The sequence below is a fragment of the Podarcis pityusensis genome (genome assembly GCF_964106645.2).
Source record: "Podarcis pityusensis genome assembly, chromosome: 14".
Lineage (NCBI taxonomy): Eukaryota > Metazoa > Chordata > Lepidosauria > Squamata > Lacertidae > Podarcis > Podarcis pityusensis.
In genome coordinates, this window is record NC_138039.1 from 47,382,784 (window position 1) to 47,400,747 (window position 17,964).

General features: G+C 49.6%; 2 protein-coding genes across 10 annotated transcripts in view; one reads left to right on the plus strand and one right to left on the minus strand.

Moving 5' to 3' along the window:
• PIGB (phosphatidylinositol glycan anchor biosynthesis class B) lies at positions 1-15,163 on the plus strand. Of its 5 annotated transcripts, none has more exons than XM_080981463.1 (12): positions 1-2,214; positions 3,628-3,761; positions 4,706-4,825; positions 6,152-6,256; positions 6,394-6,527; positions 7,265-7,405; positions 7,720-7,771; positions 9,022-9,233; positions 10,373-10,437; positions 11,841-12,063; positions 13,487-13,667; positions 14,724-15,163. In XM_080981463.1, the coding sequence occupies exons 1-12, from the start codon at positions 1,479-1,481 to the stop codon at positions 14,847-14,849; spliced, it is 2,229 nt and encodes a 742-aa protein (XP_080837589.1). In that variant the 5' UTR covers positions 1-1,478; the 3' UTR covers positions 14,850-15,163. The 5 variants fall into 5 exon arrangements, with proteins under 5 accessions (XP_080837589.1, XP_080837590.1, XP_080837591.1 ...); XM_080981464.1 differs by having other exon boundaries at positions 1,626-2,141; XM_080981465.1 differs by having other exon boundaries at positions 1,999-2,170.
• The window catches only part of CCPG1 (cell cycle progression 1), an 18,773-nt gene continuing 15,956 nt past the window's right edge, over positions 15,148-17,964 (minus strand). For all 5 annotated transcript variants that reach the window (XM_080981459.1, XM_080981458.1, XM_080981460.1 and 2 more), the window contains 2 exons: positions 16,279-17,678; positions 15,148-15,854 (listed from right to left, as the gene is read on the minus strand). In XM_080981459.1, coding sequence (XP_080837585.1) covers positions 15,671-15,854; positions 16,279-17,678 — 1,584 coding nt within the window. In that variant the 3' untranslated portion in view covers positions 15,148-15,670. The remainder of the gene's footprint in view (positions 15,855-16,278; positions 17,679-17,964) is intronic.

The window sequence follows — 17,964 nt, forward strand, 5'->3', positions numbered from 1 at the left end:
TTAAGAGGCTGAAGCTTCCTCCTCCGCAAGGCAGTGCCTGAAGGATGAGTGAAGGTTTTCTTGGGTCATCTGCTCACCCTTAAGTCGTCCCCCAAGGGTTCTGGATTTGTTTTGCTACAACAGGCTCTACAAAAGCAGCTCTGTATCCACTGTCTCAACCACACAGCAGCTGCCACAACTCCTGCAGCTTTGGTGCCCTCTGGCGGCCGGCCACCCTCATGGATTCCTAAGTTCTCTCTCCAAAGCTCCCCCAGATATGCACAACTGTGAGTTCGGCTCACTTTAGCCCAGAGGGGAAGCCAGAATCTGGCTGCATCAGGGTCAGGCCAGAGGGGCCCACCTAGTCCAGATGCCCCCAATCTGGAGAAGCTGAAAAGCAGGATCTGAGAACAACAGCAACACTCTTCCATCTGTAGTTCCCAGCAACTGGTATTCAGCAGCATACTGTTGCTGTTGTTATATTTATTAAATTTGTATACCTCCCTTCATCCAAAGATCCCAGAGCGCTTCACAACAGAAAAATACAAAATGAGAATACAAAACACCACCTCTGGCAGCAGAGGTAGAACATGGCTGTTGTGGGTTGTGGCTGTTGATAGCCTTCTCCATGAATTTGTCTAATCCTCTTTTAAACCATCCAATGTGGCGTAATGGTTAGCGTGTTGGACTGCTGGGTGACCATCTATTAGCCTAAGCTACCTCACATGGTTGTTGTGAGGATGAAATGGGAAGAACCATATGCATCACCTTGAGCTCCTTGGAAGATAAAGTGGTATATAAATTTAATAATAATAAAAAGGCATGAACTTGCTTAACTATGTAAAGCACTCCTTCCTTCTGGTTTTCTTAAATCTGCCACTGGGTCCTAATGCTATGAGAGAAACTCAATACTATGTGTCATGCGTTATTTTATAAACTTCCCTCACATCACCTCTTACTTTCCTTTTCTCCGCTAAAAAAGCCCAAATGCTGCCACTTTTCTTCACAAGGGAGTTGCTGCATCCCCTTGATCATTCCATTTGCCCTATTCTGACCTTTTCCAACTCCACAACATCCATATTTAAGTGAGCGAAAACGGCACACGGCATTCCAAGCCTTGTCTTGCCATAGGTCTATTTTATTTTATTTTATTTATTTAGGAGTATTTATACCCCGCCTACTGAATAAAGTTCTCGAGGCGGCCTTATGTTAAACTGTTATATTCAAATAGCAATTTAAATGGCAGTGATACAACAGTCACTAGAGCTGAACAGCGTATGCAAGTCCCTGCTCCTCTTTTTCTTTGGCGTCCCAGCCACGTCAGTCCTACGCACAGCAGGATGTCCTCACTGGGCGGCTGCTGCTGATGTCTCTTCTCAAAGATATCACCTGCCTCCCTCCCAGTTCTTGGCTGTTCCAACAATTGTGGATGTCGTGGTTTGGCGCTGTGCTGCTGGCAGGTTTATATATTCAGCCCCTTTCCTGGTGATCCCTCGCACATGGCTTACGGCATGTTGAATTTTTCAACTTTCAGTCCACATCTCTTTCGCTTCGGAGGGGTTTCTCGGCAGCGCTTGCGCGCCGGGCGGGCTTCCCATCGTGGGGGGCCAAGAAAGGAGCCTCGTCGCGGCCGCGAGGAAGCGCCAGCCTCTCTCCGGCTCAGCCGAGGCGGGTCCCGGGGGGCGGCTTCTCCTCCTGCGGCGGCGGCGTGTCCCGGGCAGGGCCTCCCGCGCGTGGGCCCCCTTGGAAGATGGGCTCGTAGATGTAGATGCCTCCCGCCACGCCGAGCCCGGTGGCCAGGAGCAGCTGCCCGAAGGACAAGCCCCGCCGCCCCAGCATGGCCTCCGCGACGCCTCCCTCGCTCTCCGCGGCTCAGCTCTCCCTCAGGCAGCTGCTCAACCGGTGCGGCTCCAGGCGCCGGAAGTCGCGCGACGGTCGAGGACACGCGCTCCCGCCCCTTCTCGCGAGAAGAGCTGCCGGGAGCCGAGGCGCACATGCGCAAAGGAGGAAGCAGCCGTCGGCGTATGGCCGCGCATGCGCTCCGACGGAGGAGGCTGCCCCCGCCCCCAGGAAGGCGGAAGTGGCAGTCCTGGAGCCGCGCCGGCGTCGCCATGGAAGCCGCGCGGGGGGTCGACGGCAGCGGCGGGAGGCGGACCCTGCCGGTGCGGCTGCGGAAGCGGAAGTCGACGCTGTACAGGCCCGCCCCCTCCGGGACCCTCGCGGGGCGGGGCGCGGGTGAGGAGAGGCCGCGGTCCACCTCGCGGGGCTGTTGTGAGGCCGAAGTAGCCGCGGCCCCCTCGCTGGGAGAGGCCTAAGGAAGCCAAGGCGCTGGTCAGGAAGGCTGCATCCTGCGGGCAGGAGGGGGCCTTTCCCGCAGGGGCCGAGCGACGCTTGGGGGCGGTCCGTCCCAGGAGCCTGCACGTCCAGGGAGGCTCCCTCCAGCTGCCTTGACCACCACCTGCAGGGCCAGAGGGAGAGGCCGCGTCATGCACGAAGCACATTTCCAGCCTCCCTCCCACCCCTTGGGGGACTCTTGGGCCCCTGGGATGTTTGTCCCTCAAAAGGCAGTGAGGAGGCCCCATCCCTTGGGAAGGTCTCCTGCACAAACTCCGTGGGAGGCACGCAAGGCTGCTGTGATACCTATTCAAATCCGTGGCCCTTGTGCAAGAGAACTTCCTGTTGGGTTACAGGATGCTTGAATGGGGGCAGGGAGGACCTTTGCACTTACTGCCTCTGCCTCCTCCAGCACCAAGATGCCTTGGAGATGACAGCGGTGTTGCTGCCACATGGCACCTGACGGGCAGGAGCTGGTGGCTTTGGTGCTTCCCTTTTGTAGATCGGTGGCCAGAGCGAAGCCCTGGTGGCTAGCCAGAGGAAGGCCAGTAGTGCAGAGCAAGGGCAGCTGTGGCATCTTGCTGTGTATAGTCATAGCTGTCTCTCAGCCACCTCCATTTTCCTTTGAGAGCATTAAAGGGATGGCTGCTGGAAAAACCTATTCAAGTCTGGAGACTTTGTCCTTGTCCCCCCTTTGAGGCCACCTGCCTCAGGTCATTGCAGCCTTTCCTGGTTTAGCAAAGGTAGCATTGCTAGTCAGGGCCCCAACAGCTGACCCTTGTTGTGGAGTCCTAGTGGGGAAAACTCCAGGACTCAGGAGCTTGGAGGATTCAGTGCTCACTTAGCTCTTTTGATGTGACTGTAGATTCATCTCTGAAGAGCCTCTTGTTTCAGCCCCTTCAAAGAGAAGAAAGTCAATTCTAATTTAGAGAAAAGTTAAGGTTTTCCCCCTCTACCATCAAGGTTCTGTTTTGCTAAGGTTGTGGTGCAAAGGCCAGTTTTAGAGTTGTCTACAAACTAAGGGATAGCTCAGTCAGTAGAGTGTGAGACTCTTAATCTCAGGGACATGGGTTCAAGCCTCACACTGGGCAAAAGACACTGTAGCGGGTTGGACTAGATGATCCTTGTGGTCATTTCAGACTGCAATTCTATGATTCTGTGATGTTGAGAAATCAATTCACAGCTTTGGAGGCAGGGCAAGAATTGAAATAAGACTCCCAAAAGGTATCCAAGGTTTATTTATTTGCAACTGATTACAACATAACCGTAAAAAACCCACTGTGCATGAGGTTAATCCCATCTGCTTTTTTCCAGCTCTTGTTGGGGAAAACCTTTACCTGTGCTTGTTTACCATCACGGTGAGGCTACTAAACTGCTTCTTAGTTCAGACAAGCTTTGTCCCAGATGAATATTGGCAGTCACTTGAAGTCGCACATCATATGGTTTTCAAATATCCTTTTTTTATGTTGTGAAATTTTAAGTGAAAGTTTTCCCTAGTTAGGACAGGTCAAAAGTAGGTCCCACTGAGCAGAATGAGACTCGCTTCAGCATAAAGTCAACATGCTTTGGACTGTCCTATTGGGCTGCACAACTTAAGAGTAAATCCAGGTTCAGTCCTAGGAGTGGCTTGCTGCCTTTGAGACTACAGTTCCCATCATCCCTGACCACTGGTCCTGCTAGCTAGGGATCACAGGAGTTGTAGGCCAAAAACATCTGGAGGGCCGAGTCTGAGGAAGCCTGGCCTAGGGCATCTACTTCACTGAAGTGAAATCACTCAGTCTTGGGTCAGGGCCTTTGGAAACTACCTGCGTGCAGCCTTGAATTCTGTGATAGTGGGATGTAAATTTATGAAGTAAAGGAACATGGCTGTGGTTGAGCATATTGTGGCTGGGGTAAGGTAGCCTGTTAGAAGAGGCCTAGGAAGCATCATGTAGGCTGCCTGGAGTGTATAGGATCAGGCTTGGAAGGATTCTTATTTTATCACATTGTCACAACTGGGCCATTTTGACTATCAGTTGTCATGAATCGTTAGGCAGCGCAGAGGCTCCTAAAGCTCAGGTGTGGGGCTTGGATGGTTTCCTTGAAGTCCTGCCCATTCCTTTCCCTCTCCCTCCAGCATGCTCTGAGATACAAGGAACTTGAGACGCAAACTGGTATTGGAAAAGGCTCTTGCCTGCCACAGGAGTGTGCCAGCTGGATGACTCTTGATACATCTGAGATGTGGGTTTGGGTGGAACAAGATTCAGTTTTTCAGCAGGTGGGGGTAGTGGTAATTTAGTAATTATCAAAGGCCCTAAAATATTACATTAGTTGAATTTTGATGAGTTTGTTGGAGGTTGGCCACAGAACACCATGCTCCATGCCTGTTCTTTATGATATCTTTAATTATGATAATTATGGCTATTTGACCTGGGAGTGGACAGAAGGTCTGCGGAGCCATCTCTACCCTCTGCTGTTCGCAAGCATTTATAAAGTGTTGCACCTGCTTAACAAGGATGATGTTCAGCTGCTGGTGAGTGTGGACTTGGGTGTCATTCAGCTGCTGCCAGAAACACATCAAGCATTTTGCTTTTGTGGCAGGAATTATCTAGTTACGCTAATGCTTCATCCCACAGAAGCATATCTCATGGTGCCTCTGCTGAGGACATGCAGGCAAATACCCAGAGTTGGTGGGAGGGGGGTTGGGGAATGTCCATGTTGGGATACTGCTGGGGAGACGGGGGGCATCAGGCAGGCCCCCAGCTGGCTCCAGCCACTGGCCGGCAGCCGGGCAATCACTGGTCTCCCTTGGAACAGCATCAGACAGCGACACAAGCCTCAGATACGTTTAGAGACTTGGCACGCTCTATTAGCAGAGTGAATAAATCTTCTCACAACGGAAGAGGCGGACAGAGCCATGTGTAAGCATTATCTACAGCATTTTATTCAGCATAGTTCAGGAACAAAGGAAAACATGTCTGCTTCCCTTCATCTCCAGCAAAACAGCAATATACAAAACGGAAGTTCCCAGCAAGTGCTGGAAGTAAACAGGCATGTGAAATACAACAGTCATGCCTGTTCCCTTTTAAGGTGGAACGGAACTATATCCTAACAGACCAGTGGTAACATGGAGAAGGGTAGGCAGCAACCACCCTCTATTAGCATGGTGGGGGGCAATGATAGGCTGTTGGCCTGCTGTCAGTCTGTCTCTTGCTTTCCTCATCCCCGCTTCTGGCTGCACCATGCAGGATGAGTTGGGATCTGGTAGAGGATTCTCTCAGGCCAAGTGATACCCTTCTCATGCAGTTTTGGGTTTAATAGTGTAAACTGGGAGCAGGAGAGAGCTAGGAGTGAAGAAGCCCCATGCCTTGCCTGCTCTGGCTTTCAACATCCTTGGAAATGTGTTTCCAAGAATGGGACCTGGGGTTCTTTGAGTGGGCCTCAGTCATGGGGTCAGGACCAGGAAGGCACTCCTTTGTTCCAAGATCTGAGTCTTGGGGCCAGTTCACTGCCATTCAGCAAAAGGCTCAATAGCTTCAGCAGATTTGTGTGGCCTCTTTATCCTTAGCCGCTTTTGAAACACTTTTATTGCTGGTGTCCATGGGAAGGAAAGTGTGAGTTTACATTGTGCATAAGGCACACAGGCCACATTACAGCAAGAACGGAGGAAGGAAAGGGGATAACAGAAACGTAAAGGGTGGCAAAGCAATCCAATCAATAAATGAAGTTTGTGTTGATTTGAAAGTGTCGTCTTCCTAACTGGGGCTCGTGTGTTCCCTCGCCAAGCACATTAATGTTATCTATGCATGAGTGATCCCTCCTCAGACAGGAATGACTTGTGCTCCTCCTACCCTAACAGATCTGGCTCCCTAGAATTGCACAGGCTCTTCTGGCTGCACTGGCAGACGTGGTGTTGTACTCCTTGGTGAAGCGACTGGATGGTGCAGAGGTGGCCAAGTGGGTGGTAAGTCCCTGTCTGCCTTCCTCTTTCTTGGGCTTCCGGCTGGGGGGGTGATGAGCGCCTGGTCCTTTGTCTTGCCTTGTGACCCTTCTTTCCCTCATCCCACACCAGCTCTTCTTCTCCTCCCACCTTGTTTCCAGTACTTCTGCCAGTTGTGTTCCTGGTTCACGTGGTACTGTTGTACCAGAACGCTCACCAACACCATGGAAGCCGTTCTCACCATTTTCGCTCTTTACTACTATCCCCTGGAAGGCACCAGGACAAAGAGGAGCAGGTGAGAACACCTATGGATATCTTTAATAGCCATTAAAGGGGCTGGGGCAGACCCCTGATGCTTGATTAAAATGTTTATAATGGTAGGTTTGGGGAAATGTCACACCCTTGTTGAGCTTCCTTATGCTTGGCTTTCCCCTCACGCAACATATTTCCATCGCCAGCTTAGCTATTTCTTTGTATGTAAATGGGGGTCATCCAGTAACCAAGCACTCTTTTCACCATTCAAGCAAAAACACCCTTTCCCAAGAGCCTTGTTCTTCTTTTCAAATGTGTTGTTTCCTGGCAGGCAAAGGAATGGGTTTGGTTTCAGGCACTGCCCAGCTCCAGATTGGCAGGGCTGTGTGATCATCTGTATGGATAAATGCAAAAGCTCTCACATCTGTCTGTCTGCCTCTCTTCCTTGTTGGCAACATTTTCCTTTTCTCAAGACATCTTATATAAAAGGCTGCAGTCCTCCACCCACTTACCCAATTATACGCAGCAGGGCTGCCTTCCGAGGTATCCCCATCATAGCTGTCAATGTTTCCCTTTTTTTAAGGGAAATTCCCTTATTCTGAATAGGATTCCTTGCAAGAAAAGGGAAAATTTGACAGCTATGATCCCCATAGCTGTGAAACAGTAAGGCTGCAACCCCCCTCCTCATCCCCGCCATGGCCAGGCTCCCACACCAGCCTGGCTGGCTGTGCTGAAGCTGCCCCCAATGTTCCTGCCCTCACCGCCGCCTCTTCTTTCCAGCATCCCTTACTTGACCCTGGTTGCTCTTTCGTTTGTGATTCGCCCAACCGCTCTCATTCTGTGGGTGCCTTTGCTGCTCCGGCACTTCTGGAAGGAGCCCCAGAAGCGGCACCTCATCCTGCACAGCTGCCTCCCAGTGGGGTAAGGGCATCTCTTCTGAATCTAGGCCTGGGTGAGTGCCCCAAAGAGCAGGAGCAGAGCCAGGCCACAGATGCTGTGCAGAGCAGCTGGCCCAGCTTGCTTGCCTGGAGAAGGACTGTTCCTCCGGCCAGGAGAGGCAGCTCCCACTTTGGGCAGTGTGGAGAAGGCCCCTGAATCAGTGCCAAGAGCAGGTGGGAGCCAGACTCTTCCTGGGAGCTGAATTTGCCTGCTCCCCAAGGGGGACTCCAGGGAAGAGGGTTGCCGGGTGCAGCCCAGCAGGTCCCTCTTTTCTCCAGTGTGTTCTTTCTTGACAGATTGATCATTCTGGGATCCTCTTTAATTACTGACCGAGTATTTTTTGGCAAGGTAAGTTGGCATTCACTCAGCATTCTGAGATCAGTTAAAGTGAGTTCTCCTATAGATGGTGCCACAGACTTTCCCTAACCAGATGCCACTGCTTCCTGTGGTTGTTGCCATTCTTGCAGAGGGCTTGGATGAGGGAATGCATTTCCCCTTCCTGCTTGAGTATTGCAGCCAGATTCCAGAAGAGCTGCAATGCACCAGCCAGGGGAGTTTCACGTCTGTCTTCACCCTCCCCCCCCCCCCATTGCCACTCCACCTGGCAGCTCCTTTCCCTCAGCTCCATGAGGCACATCAGCGCTTGTGGGAACAGGGCTGGACTGTGCAGTTGCCAGCCATGGCCAGGGTGGCTCAGGCAAAGAGAAACTAGTGCTGAGAGTGTGATCCTGGCTTTGAGATTTGTTTATTTAACCTGCTGGGCTGCTTTTTAACTAATGCATTTGTTGAGCTGTCAGATAGGAAACTCATGGTGGGGCAATTTGCCCGGCTGGAAAGTGCCAGGCTGAAGTTTCCCAGCCAGAGAAAGATCAGGGTTCCCCTGTGCTCTTTGCCAGTCTCTGCTCTTGTGGAGGAATGTGCAGAATTGGAGAACAGCGCTTGTGGCATGCTCTCCTTCCCTGACTTGAAATGAGAAAAGCCAGAGAACTGCAAGGGAAAGCAGCAGCTGGGTGGGCAGGGGAAATTTCCCCCTTGGCTACTTGCTGAAGAGTGGAGCTGGGCGGGGGTGGCTTTTACATCTGGCTGTTTGCCCTCTGCCCAGTTGTCCTCTGGTATAGCTGCTGACACCATGCCAACAAGGGCATCCAGGTGATTGCCTGGACTGTGGGCATTTCCTCTCATCTCCTCCTCTCTCTCTTTCTCTCTTTCCTTTAGGAGCGCCAAATGAATAAGCAACTTAAAGCAGTTCAGTAATCCAGCCTTGAACACAAGCGCTCAGACTTTAGTAGGTTTCACTTTCTTTTTTTTGCCAGCAAACAGGCAAAAGAGGGATGGGTATCCCGTCCCCATCTCCACCAGCCCACGCCCCGTCCTCTTTGGAGAGTTCTGGCAATTATCAGTGACAGGGATAGTTAAGAGATGCTTAGGCTGTGTTGATGGATTTGGTGCTCCAGATTCCAATTCCCTTGGAAGTGGGGCATGTTGAGGAAGCCATCCTAAGCTTACAAAAGCATTGTCAGGACAAATACACCACTCCTCTCACAGTTCTCTTGTTATAAAGCCCGTCTTGTTTGCTTGCTGCTTCTTTGCTCCTGCAGTGGGTCCTGGTTCAACTGAACTTTTTGAAGTTTAACGTGCTACAGAATGTGGCCACCTTCTACGGATCCCATCCATGGCACTGGTACTTCACCCAGGGCTTCCTTGTGGTCCTTGGCCCTCACCTCCCCTTCTTTCTCCATGGCTGCTTCCAAGCATCAAAGAGGCATGGCATATTCCTGGTGGTGGTGCTGTGGACGGTGGCTGTTTACAGGTAGGCTTCCTTCCACACCACAGAACTCTGTGCCAGGTATTTCCTCCTTTAGATTTGTTGGCTAGTTTGCTTAGGGTGCTTCTAACGCTGCCTTCCTGCCAATGTGCCAGAAGAGCCAGCTCACTGTTTAAAATCCAATAGGAAGAAAATGTGGGTTCCATTTCTCGTACAGAGTTCAGCAGTTGGTGTTCTGGTGGATTGGTGGTGGGAGGGACAGAGCAAAATGGTAGCCACTCTTGCCTCTCCTTCTTATGGAGCCAGATGGGGTAGCTTTTATGATGGCATGTTGGGAGCCCCACTTGCTCTGGAAAAGTTTGATTCAAGCTGCAGCTGGTGACCAGAGCCCTTGGTTCCGACTGCTGGGCTGGCTCTGTTCCTCCTTGTGCTGGGGGATGGGAGGGGAGAGCCTTTCCTCCTGGGGTGGTCATTCAGCCCAGAAGGAAAAATGAAGTCCACCCTCCCAGGTGAAGTCTGCAAGGCGTGGGATGCACCTTGTGGAGCAGGGCTGCCTGAGTTTTCTGGCCAGCGCTGGGCCCGGCTGCTGCCTTCACCCAGGAGAGTGGGCTCCATCTTTCCTCCTGGGGTGAACGACCACCCTGGGAGGAAAGACGCAGTTCACCCTCCCGGACAGATGAAAGCAGGGCTGCCTCCACCCCAGCACCAGCATCAGGCAGCCTCTGCACCACTCTGCAAGGTGTGGGGTGCAGAGCCACCCTATCTGCGCTTTGTCCCTGCACTGCCTGTCTGAACCCGCCTGACCCCTATGCCAAGGCAGTGGCAGATGAGGCAAGCGTCCGGGGGCCTGACTCAGCCACCGCCGCCACCTTGGCAGGTCGGGAGGGGGGAGTCCTAACGGAGTCCGCACCCTGGCGCCGGCTTGCAAGCAGCAGGATTGGGGTTCTCAGCTGGGGAGGGGAGCACTTTTATGGAGCCCCCACCTTGGCGGCAGGCTCCTCCATCACAGCTCAAGGGAGCCTTTGGATTGGGCTGTGGCCCCATCAGCTGGCTGCTTCTGTGACTTGGGAGGACCTTTGGCAGATTTTTCTGCACTAAGGATGATTTCCTAAGGGAAGAGGCCTGGGCTTGGGAAGATCCCTAGGAGAACCTTCCATTTACACCTTCTTCCTGTTGTGTTACAGCACCCTGAGCCACAAAGAATTCCGCTTTATCTACCCAGTGCTCCCAATCTGCATGGTGTTCTGTGGTAAAATTTTTAATTTTAAACACATTATGATGTTTCTGTGTGCTGTTTCATAGAATCATAGAATTGTAGAGCTGGAACGTACTCGGGGGGTCATCTAGTACCACCCCCTGCAATGCAGGAATCTCAAATAGATCATACAGTAAATGTACAACAAATAATACATGACAGACAGCCATCCAATCCCTGCTTTAAAAAACTCCAAGTTGGGCGAGTCCACCACTTCTCCTGGAAGTCGCTTCCACTGCCAAACAGCTCTCTCTTTCTGAAAGTTCTTCCTGATATTTAGTTGAAATCTCCTCTCTTGTAACTTGAAGCCACTGGTTCAGGTCTTCCCTCTGGAATAGGAGAAAACAAGTTTGCTCCATGTGACAGCCCATTTGAAGGTGGCCATCTTAGCTCCTCTCAGTTTCCTCTTTACCAGGCTAAACATACCCAACTCCCTCAACCGTTCCCCAGCTTTGGTTTCCAGAACCTTTATCATCTTTGTTGCCTTCTTCTGCACACATTTCAGCTTGTCAATATCCTTTTTAAATTGTGGTGCCCAGAACTGGACACCATATTCCAGGTGTGGTCTGACCAAGACAGAATAGAGTGGTACTATTATTTCCATTCATCTGGACACTTTACTTCTGTTGATGCAGCCTAATATAGCATTAGCAGTTTTTGCTGCTACATCACACTGATTCTAGATTGTATTTGTGCAGTTGGTTCTTCCTGCCTGCATATAACCTTACATTTGTCCCGTTTGGTCGATATATTTGGATTCTTGGTGTTGTTAAATGTTCACTCTAAAGGAAAAACTTGCTGTTGTGGAAGTTTTAGTGCCAAAATGTGTCTCATCTTTGAGAAGTTTGAAATACTGCTTCCTTCTTCTAGGGGGAATGAGCATCTTAAATGGTTTGATACAGAGATTGTGTGTGTCAGTGCAGGAAAAAATGCTGCCATTGTGTCCAGATTGGCTAACATCCATCAAAAGAGCGTACCTGTAAAAGCAAACTGTCCAATAGTGACACATTATTTCACTCCCAGTGATTAATAAGTACATCTTCTACATACAATGTTGTTGTTTTTTTTAAAAAAAGCTTCAGCTGTGGCTTCTGGCAGGTTTAGTGCTTGGGCTCTTTCTGAGGCAGGAATGAAAGTAAAGTCTGGGCAGTCTTTATAGAAGTAGCTCTCAGACATTTGATGGGAGGGAGGGAGGCCAAGCTGAAGGGGAGGTTGAATGATGAGATGCCTCAGGGCTGAGCCAAAGGAGGAAGGGTCTTTGAAGGGGAAGCTTTAGGTGTTAGGAAAGCCCCACCACGCTGCTGTTTGGAAGCCTCTGGAACTGCTCAGGTCCCTGATCTCAAGGACCCTAGATTCATCTGCTCCATTTTCTGCTCCCTTCCCCCTCCTCCCTGTAGGGCATTCTCTTAAGCAGCTGAAAAGGTGGCAGCGGGCAGCAGCCGTCTCCTTCCTGCTGGTGACAAACTTGCTGCCTGCCCTCTACACTGGCTTGGTCCATCAGCGTGGAACCCTGGATGTCATGGGCCACCTGCAAAGCCTCTGCAGTGCTCCTGCTGACTCTGCAGAGCAGCCAGCATCCGTCTTCATGCTCATGCCCTGCCATTCAACTCCTTTTTATAGGTAAGACCCAGCAGGGGGTGTATGTGTGTGAGGTTCTGGTGGCACTCTGCATGGGAATCTGCAGCTTTTCTGCTCTTTTACTGCCAGAGCGATTCAGAGGAGGCAGGAGAAGGTGAATCCAAGGTGGAGGAACCACATCAAAAGCCCTCCTGCGATCACACCGGGAGGGCAAAAAGCATTGGGGCAGGGGAGCTGCCGTTTCCCTCCCGCCTCTTTCTTTGGCCTTTTTCCTTTCTGTTGATCTCAGCTCCAGGACTAGCATACTTCCATCTCCTTCTGGATTATGTCAGGGGAACAGAAAGGCTTTGGATTTGGCAAAGCCACCCCCAGAATGTCACTTTTCTGCTGAAAGGGACAGCTGTGGAGATTTTGTGGCTGCAATGATCCTCTGTGGGGCAACCTCCTGACCTGGCCTTTGGAACAGCCTGCCAGCGACAATTGATAGGATTGTCCTCTAAATAGTTTATGCTGGATTGACGCTGATGTAATCAGCCTTGGAATAAGTTTCTCCTTAAACTGATTCATTATTAGTCTACACCTCTGTGCTATACTTTTTGTAACAGCAGCAGCCTTTGTGGGCTTAATTGTGTCTTTCTGGCTGGATCAGCAGCTGTTGCTGGAACTGATGCAAAGAGCTTGAGATAGAGAACCCAGAACCCTGTATCTGTGTAACACTTTGCCCAAGCACTTGAAGCCAGTTTCACACTTGAGGGGACTCTGGAAGTTGTGCCCCTATTGAGATTGTAGGAACCTTGACTGTACCCTAAACGGCCTCGGTCCTGTATACCAGAAGGAGCGTCTCCACCCCCATCGTTCGGCCCGGACACTGAGATCCAGCGCCGAGGGCCTTCTGGTGGTTCCCTCATTGCGAGAAGTGAGGTTACAGGGAACCAGACAGAGGGCCTTCTCGGTAGTGGTACCTGCCCTGTGGAACACCCTCCCTTCAGATGTGAAGGAAATAAGCAGCTACCTTATCTTTAAAAGACATCTGAAGGCAGCCCTGTTCAGGGAAGTTTTTAATAATTAACGCTGTACTGTTTTTAACACTTGATTGGGAGCCGCCCAAAGTGTGGCTGGGGAATAATAATAATAATAATAATAATAGCTGTTGAGCCATTTCCCCATCTTTGCACCTGTAAAGTCAGTGCCACTTTCAATTCCAAAGCACAGGAAGTCTCCACTGCCTCACGCTTTGTCTTCACCAGGTGACATGGGGACTATCTGCAGCAGTGTGTGGAAAAGTCACCTTCAGCCCTTTCCACCCATCCTGCAGGTCCCATTTTTGCTGTGCCTCTCAACTGATAACACACACAGACACTGTGGATCAGCACGTGGAAAAGAAGCGCTGCCAACACTTGCTAATGCAAAATAACCTCAGCCATTTGTATTAATGCCTGCTTCTCTCTCTCCCCCCTCTTTCTAGCCATGTTCATTGCCCACTACCTTTGAGGTTTCTTCAGTGCCCCCCTGATTTGACCGGAAGGGCAAATTACCTTGATGAAGCCGACTTATTTTATGCAGACCCTCTCAGCTGGCTCAGTGAAACGTTCTCCAATGTTACGCTGCTACCCACACATTTGGTGTTCTTCAGTGTTCTTGAGCAGGTAAGGGAAGCGCAGAAGAATCCCAGTCTCATTGTTTTCAGTGGGGCATCGAGCACACCCCTATTGGCATCTTCATCAAGGAGATGAACGAGATGATTACAGAGGGTGTAAGCAACTGGTTTTATTGTTGTTTTGAAATTGTGACCCACCCGGGGACTTGGGGGTAGAGGATGGGAAATGAATGCTGCATAGCCCAAAAGGTCCCAGAAAGCGGGGGATGGGGAGGGAGGAGCATACACGTATTTAAGAAGATAAAAGAGTTTACTGGATGAGACCAACTGTCTGCGTCTCTCATTGCTCCCTCTGAAGTTGGGGGTTCATATTCCTTCCATGACTGAATTGATAGGCTTCATTCTCCTCCTCTGTGCCACTAAAGCTAACAGACATCACCTCACCTTGGAAGTTACTTCCACCCGTGAACTTCACACTGTAAGGAAGGGTTCACATTTTGGTTTGTCCACAGTTCTCTTTGATCCAGCTAATTTTTCCTCTTGTGATACCGTTGAAAATAAACTATCAGAAAATGGTGCCACAAAACGTGTTCCATGTGGAGAAATTCAGAGCACCTGAACTGGTCAGGCCATAGCAAGGATAGTCAGTGTGGTGGTGCCTGCGATGGCGTGTGTGTGTGTATGTGTGTGTGTGTTCACGCACTCTTCTGGGATGAACTATAGTCCTGCTCTATGGCAGCCATTTTGTGACTGGTGCCTGTTGCACTGTCTCAAAATAAAAAAACAAATGTGTACTGGTCCAAAAAGGTTGGCAACCTTTACGGCAATGAATACAGATGATGGATTTGTGCTCTTTCCACTTTTATGAAAATACAAGTTGTTAGTGGTTGATGAGTTACTCAACAAAATTAGGTTGAAAATTTAACTTCCTAGCAATATACAATTCTACAGTGCTCCTTCCCCTCCCCTCCCCCCGATCTTCAAAATAAATGGTGGAAAAATGAATGTGGCCAGGCATAATGATGGTTCTTCCTCAATTCTTGTTTGCTGGACCCTGATGTTTGGTCCAGAACTGTTACTTGAATATTGAATTTTTTACTTCTAGGATATATCATCATTTCTAGTTACAAATAGGTATGAAAAAGTTGCCACGTTTTTTCACACTCATCTGCCTCAAGGACGGATCGGGAGCTCCATTCATGTCTACAAAAGAAATCAAAAGCGCCTTTGAAGATGGTCTCAGTCCAGACAACAAATGCAGGAATGTAACTACATCTTGTTCAAAGATCACCGCATGGGTCTGTGTTTCACATGAGATATAGTTAATAGGACAGTCCTCTTCGCTTAGCAGTAAATCTTGCTGAGTTAATGGAACTCTGATTGCAGCCTGGACCATTTTTCATTGCGGGTGTAGAGAAGACACACTTCAGCATGGACAGCATGCGCAAAATAACAGAAGAGTGGCCTTAACAAAGGCTTTGAGTCCTTCTCTGAGGATGTTTAGCTATGCAAACTTATAAAAATAAAAGTAACTTTTTCCAACCACATCTTTATTTTTCTTCTACAATTTGCAGATGCACAAGAAATTTCAAATGCAAGTCAGCAAGCTGATCGGAAAATAGCACACACATGAAGTCAACAGGTTCCAACCCCATCACAAGAACAAATAGACAGTTGTAAAACAGACATGCTTCTGAACAGTATGAGATGAAATTAGTACATCATAATATTACTCTAACATTAAGTCTGAATCAAGTATGAATTCTAGTACCAACCAGTGCAAAGAAGCTTATTTTGCAAACACACACAAGCTACTGCTTACCCTGCTTAATTTATTGCAATAGTAGGACTGCACCCAAATTAATGTTTCCCAAGAGGCTGAAAGGAAAGGAGAAAGATGGAGAAGCTGGGCTGATCTTTGCAGGGGAGAGGGAGTGTCATTAGGAAAGGGGAAACGTGCCCTCGATTGCTCTGCTGATTCAGCCAGCTGCAGAAATAGCCACGCGTCCACTATTTTTACCATCCTGCTGGGTTCCATCGGACAACAGCTGTTTAATACTTTGGATCAAAGGGCATCTGGCCCAATTCTATCTCCAAATTTGCCATGTGTCTTCCATTGCTGCGCCCTTGCTTGTGCCACCGGCCTTCTCTTTTGTAGCGATGCTGGTGCTTTGCAGCATGTCTGTCCTGCTGTGGACTATGAGGGTGCGTGAAAGGAGCCCGCCTAGCAGGGTGGCTGAAAGGAAAGTACAGGAGGGAAGTTAGTGCTGCACGAGCACCTCAGTATTAGGCCTTAAGCCCAATGCCCCAAACGTTTTAACTCCTCTGAAAGGCTACAACCAACTTTGTTATTTAAAATAAGCAAAGTGGATACGGCAAGTGGGTGGAATGGAATTCCTTCCGTTCCTTTTGACACACGCTGCCACTTTGCTACATTAGAAATTCTGTACTGTGGTGCTTAATGTACAATGGAACTGGTGCCTTTATCTGAGGATGGCATAATCACCCCTCTTTATGGAGGCTTTCTTTGTCTGCCCAGCAGCAACTGCAAAGCTCAAACAAACAGGGAAGTAACCTGCTAGGCCAGCCAGCTGAAGCTTTCCTTCTTTCACAACTCAAACATGCCCAGTTTAAATTATTAGCAGAATTTTAGTACTAACCTTGGTCCGTGCTCAGGCAAGTGATCATAATGAAAGTAGTATCGGTAGATATATTTATCCAGGTCTTCAAATACACCATCGCTGTTCCTCTGGTATTCTTTTATGTCTTCAAGGTAATCCTTAACGTCATTAACAAAGTCCGTGAACAGCATCTGATCATGTATAAAGACGCCATTACGGAAAAACCTATTCACAAATATCTCCAGTTCTCGCCAGTGGTGGAAGTTCTTTACTTCTTGCTGCAAATATTTGTGCATTAATTGATTAAATTCATCTGCCCGAATCGGGTCCAAGTCTTTGTCAAAGAGGTTTAAAAACTCCTGGTGGGCACAGTCAAAGATGCCTGAACATCCCTTGAGAACAAGAGGGCGGTGCTTTCTGTTACCTTTGGGGCATTCCTGGAAGGGAGGGTCCTTGGAGAAGTGTGGAGGGGAACGGCTCTCTTTGGATCGCCTTCCATCTCTAAACTCTCTCTGGCTGCCAGGTGAGCGGTGGGCCGCCTGCTTGTGTAACCCTTCCTGGGAGCTGCCTGTTTTCCCTTTTCTGTTCGCCTCATGCCTGCTGTCACTGTACTTTTTCTTCTCCTTCTCATCAAATATATTCTTTGTTGTGTCCTTAAAGTGCCTGAAGGTGGACTTCACAGAATCGGAGAATTTCCTCAAGTTCTCTTTCACGGCTTCTTTGGCCTGTTTAATTTTCTCTTTGTGATGCCTTACAAATTCCTTGGTTGAATTTTTCATGGCGTCAAAGGTTTCTTTCACAGAACCAAAAAATGTTCCTTTTGGCTTCTTTTTGGCTTTGTTGGTTCCCTTCCCATCTGGCTTCTGTGGCCTCTCGGTCTGCTCTTTCTTCTCGGCGTGGTCCTTGACTTCAACATACAGCTTTTCCCACAAGTCAGAACGCTGCTGCTCAAAGCTCAGCTTCTGCTCCAGCTCAGTCAGCCTTCCCCGCAAAGCTTCTATTTCTTGGCTCTCATCGCCAGCACCCGCCCCCTCAGGAGACGCCTGCTGAGAACTTAACTTGTCCAGTTCTTCCCTGAGAGCCACCGTCAGCTGGCGCTCTTTGTCCAGTTCCCTTCGCAGCATCTGGGCCTCTGCCAACAGAGTCTCCTTTTGCTTCACAAAACTCTGCATGCGGTGCCTTTCTTCCTCCAGGTGGGCTTTCAGCTTCTGATTCTCGGTGGCAACCAACTCTGGGCCAGAACCTTTGTTCTCCAGGTGCCGAATCTGCTCTCTCAGCTTCCTCAGTTCTTCTTGCAGCAATGCCAAAGCTTTTTCCTCCCTCTCTAGAGATTCTCTCAGGTGCTGGTTTTCTGAAGCAAGATGATGCTTCTGAGATTCAAAGGATTTCTTTTCCACTTCTGTTGTATGCAAGCATGTTTCAAGGCCTTCCTTTAGAGACTGATCAGAGACAAAATGAAAGCAAACACATCAGCTGCTGTGTGCCAGTGTCCAAATGCTGCAAGAACATTGGGAGGGTGGAGGAGGACAGCTAAGCAGAACCCAACCTACTGATGGATAAGAAGGGCTAGTAAGGAGCTTCTGTGGCACTTGCTCTAGGGACAAGGGGAACAGGCCGTGCAGAGTTGTACATTCCCCCACAAAGCCTGCAGAGCCTCCTCCACTTTTGATAGAAAACCTCGCAAACGCTGCCTGGGAGTGGTGTGTTTAGGGGCCAGCTGTCCAC

Bases quoted from the DNA above. Each gene is read 5' to 3' on its own strand.
- PIGB (XM_080981463.1), top strand. From the start codon at position 1,479: ATGGCTTACGGCATGTTGAATTTTTCAACTTTCAGTCCACATCTCTTT. The intron at 2,215-3,627 runs GTGAGGAGAGGC...GCTTTTTTCCAG, and splicing joins CCTCGCGGGGCGGGGCGCGG to CTCTTGTTGGGGAAAACCTT. The intron at 7,772-9,021 runs GTAAGTTGGCAT...TTGCTCCTGCAG, and splicing joins ACCGAGTATTTTTTGGCAAG to TGGGTCCTGGTTCAACTGAA.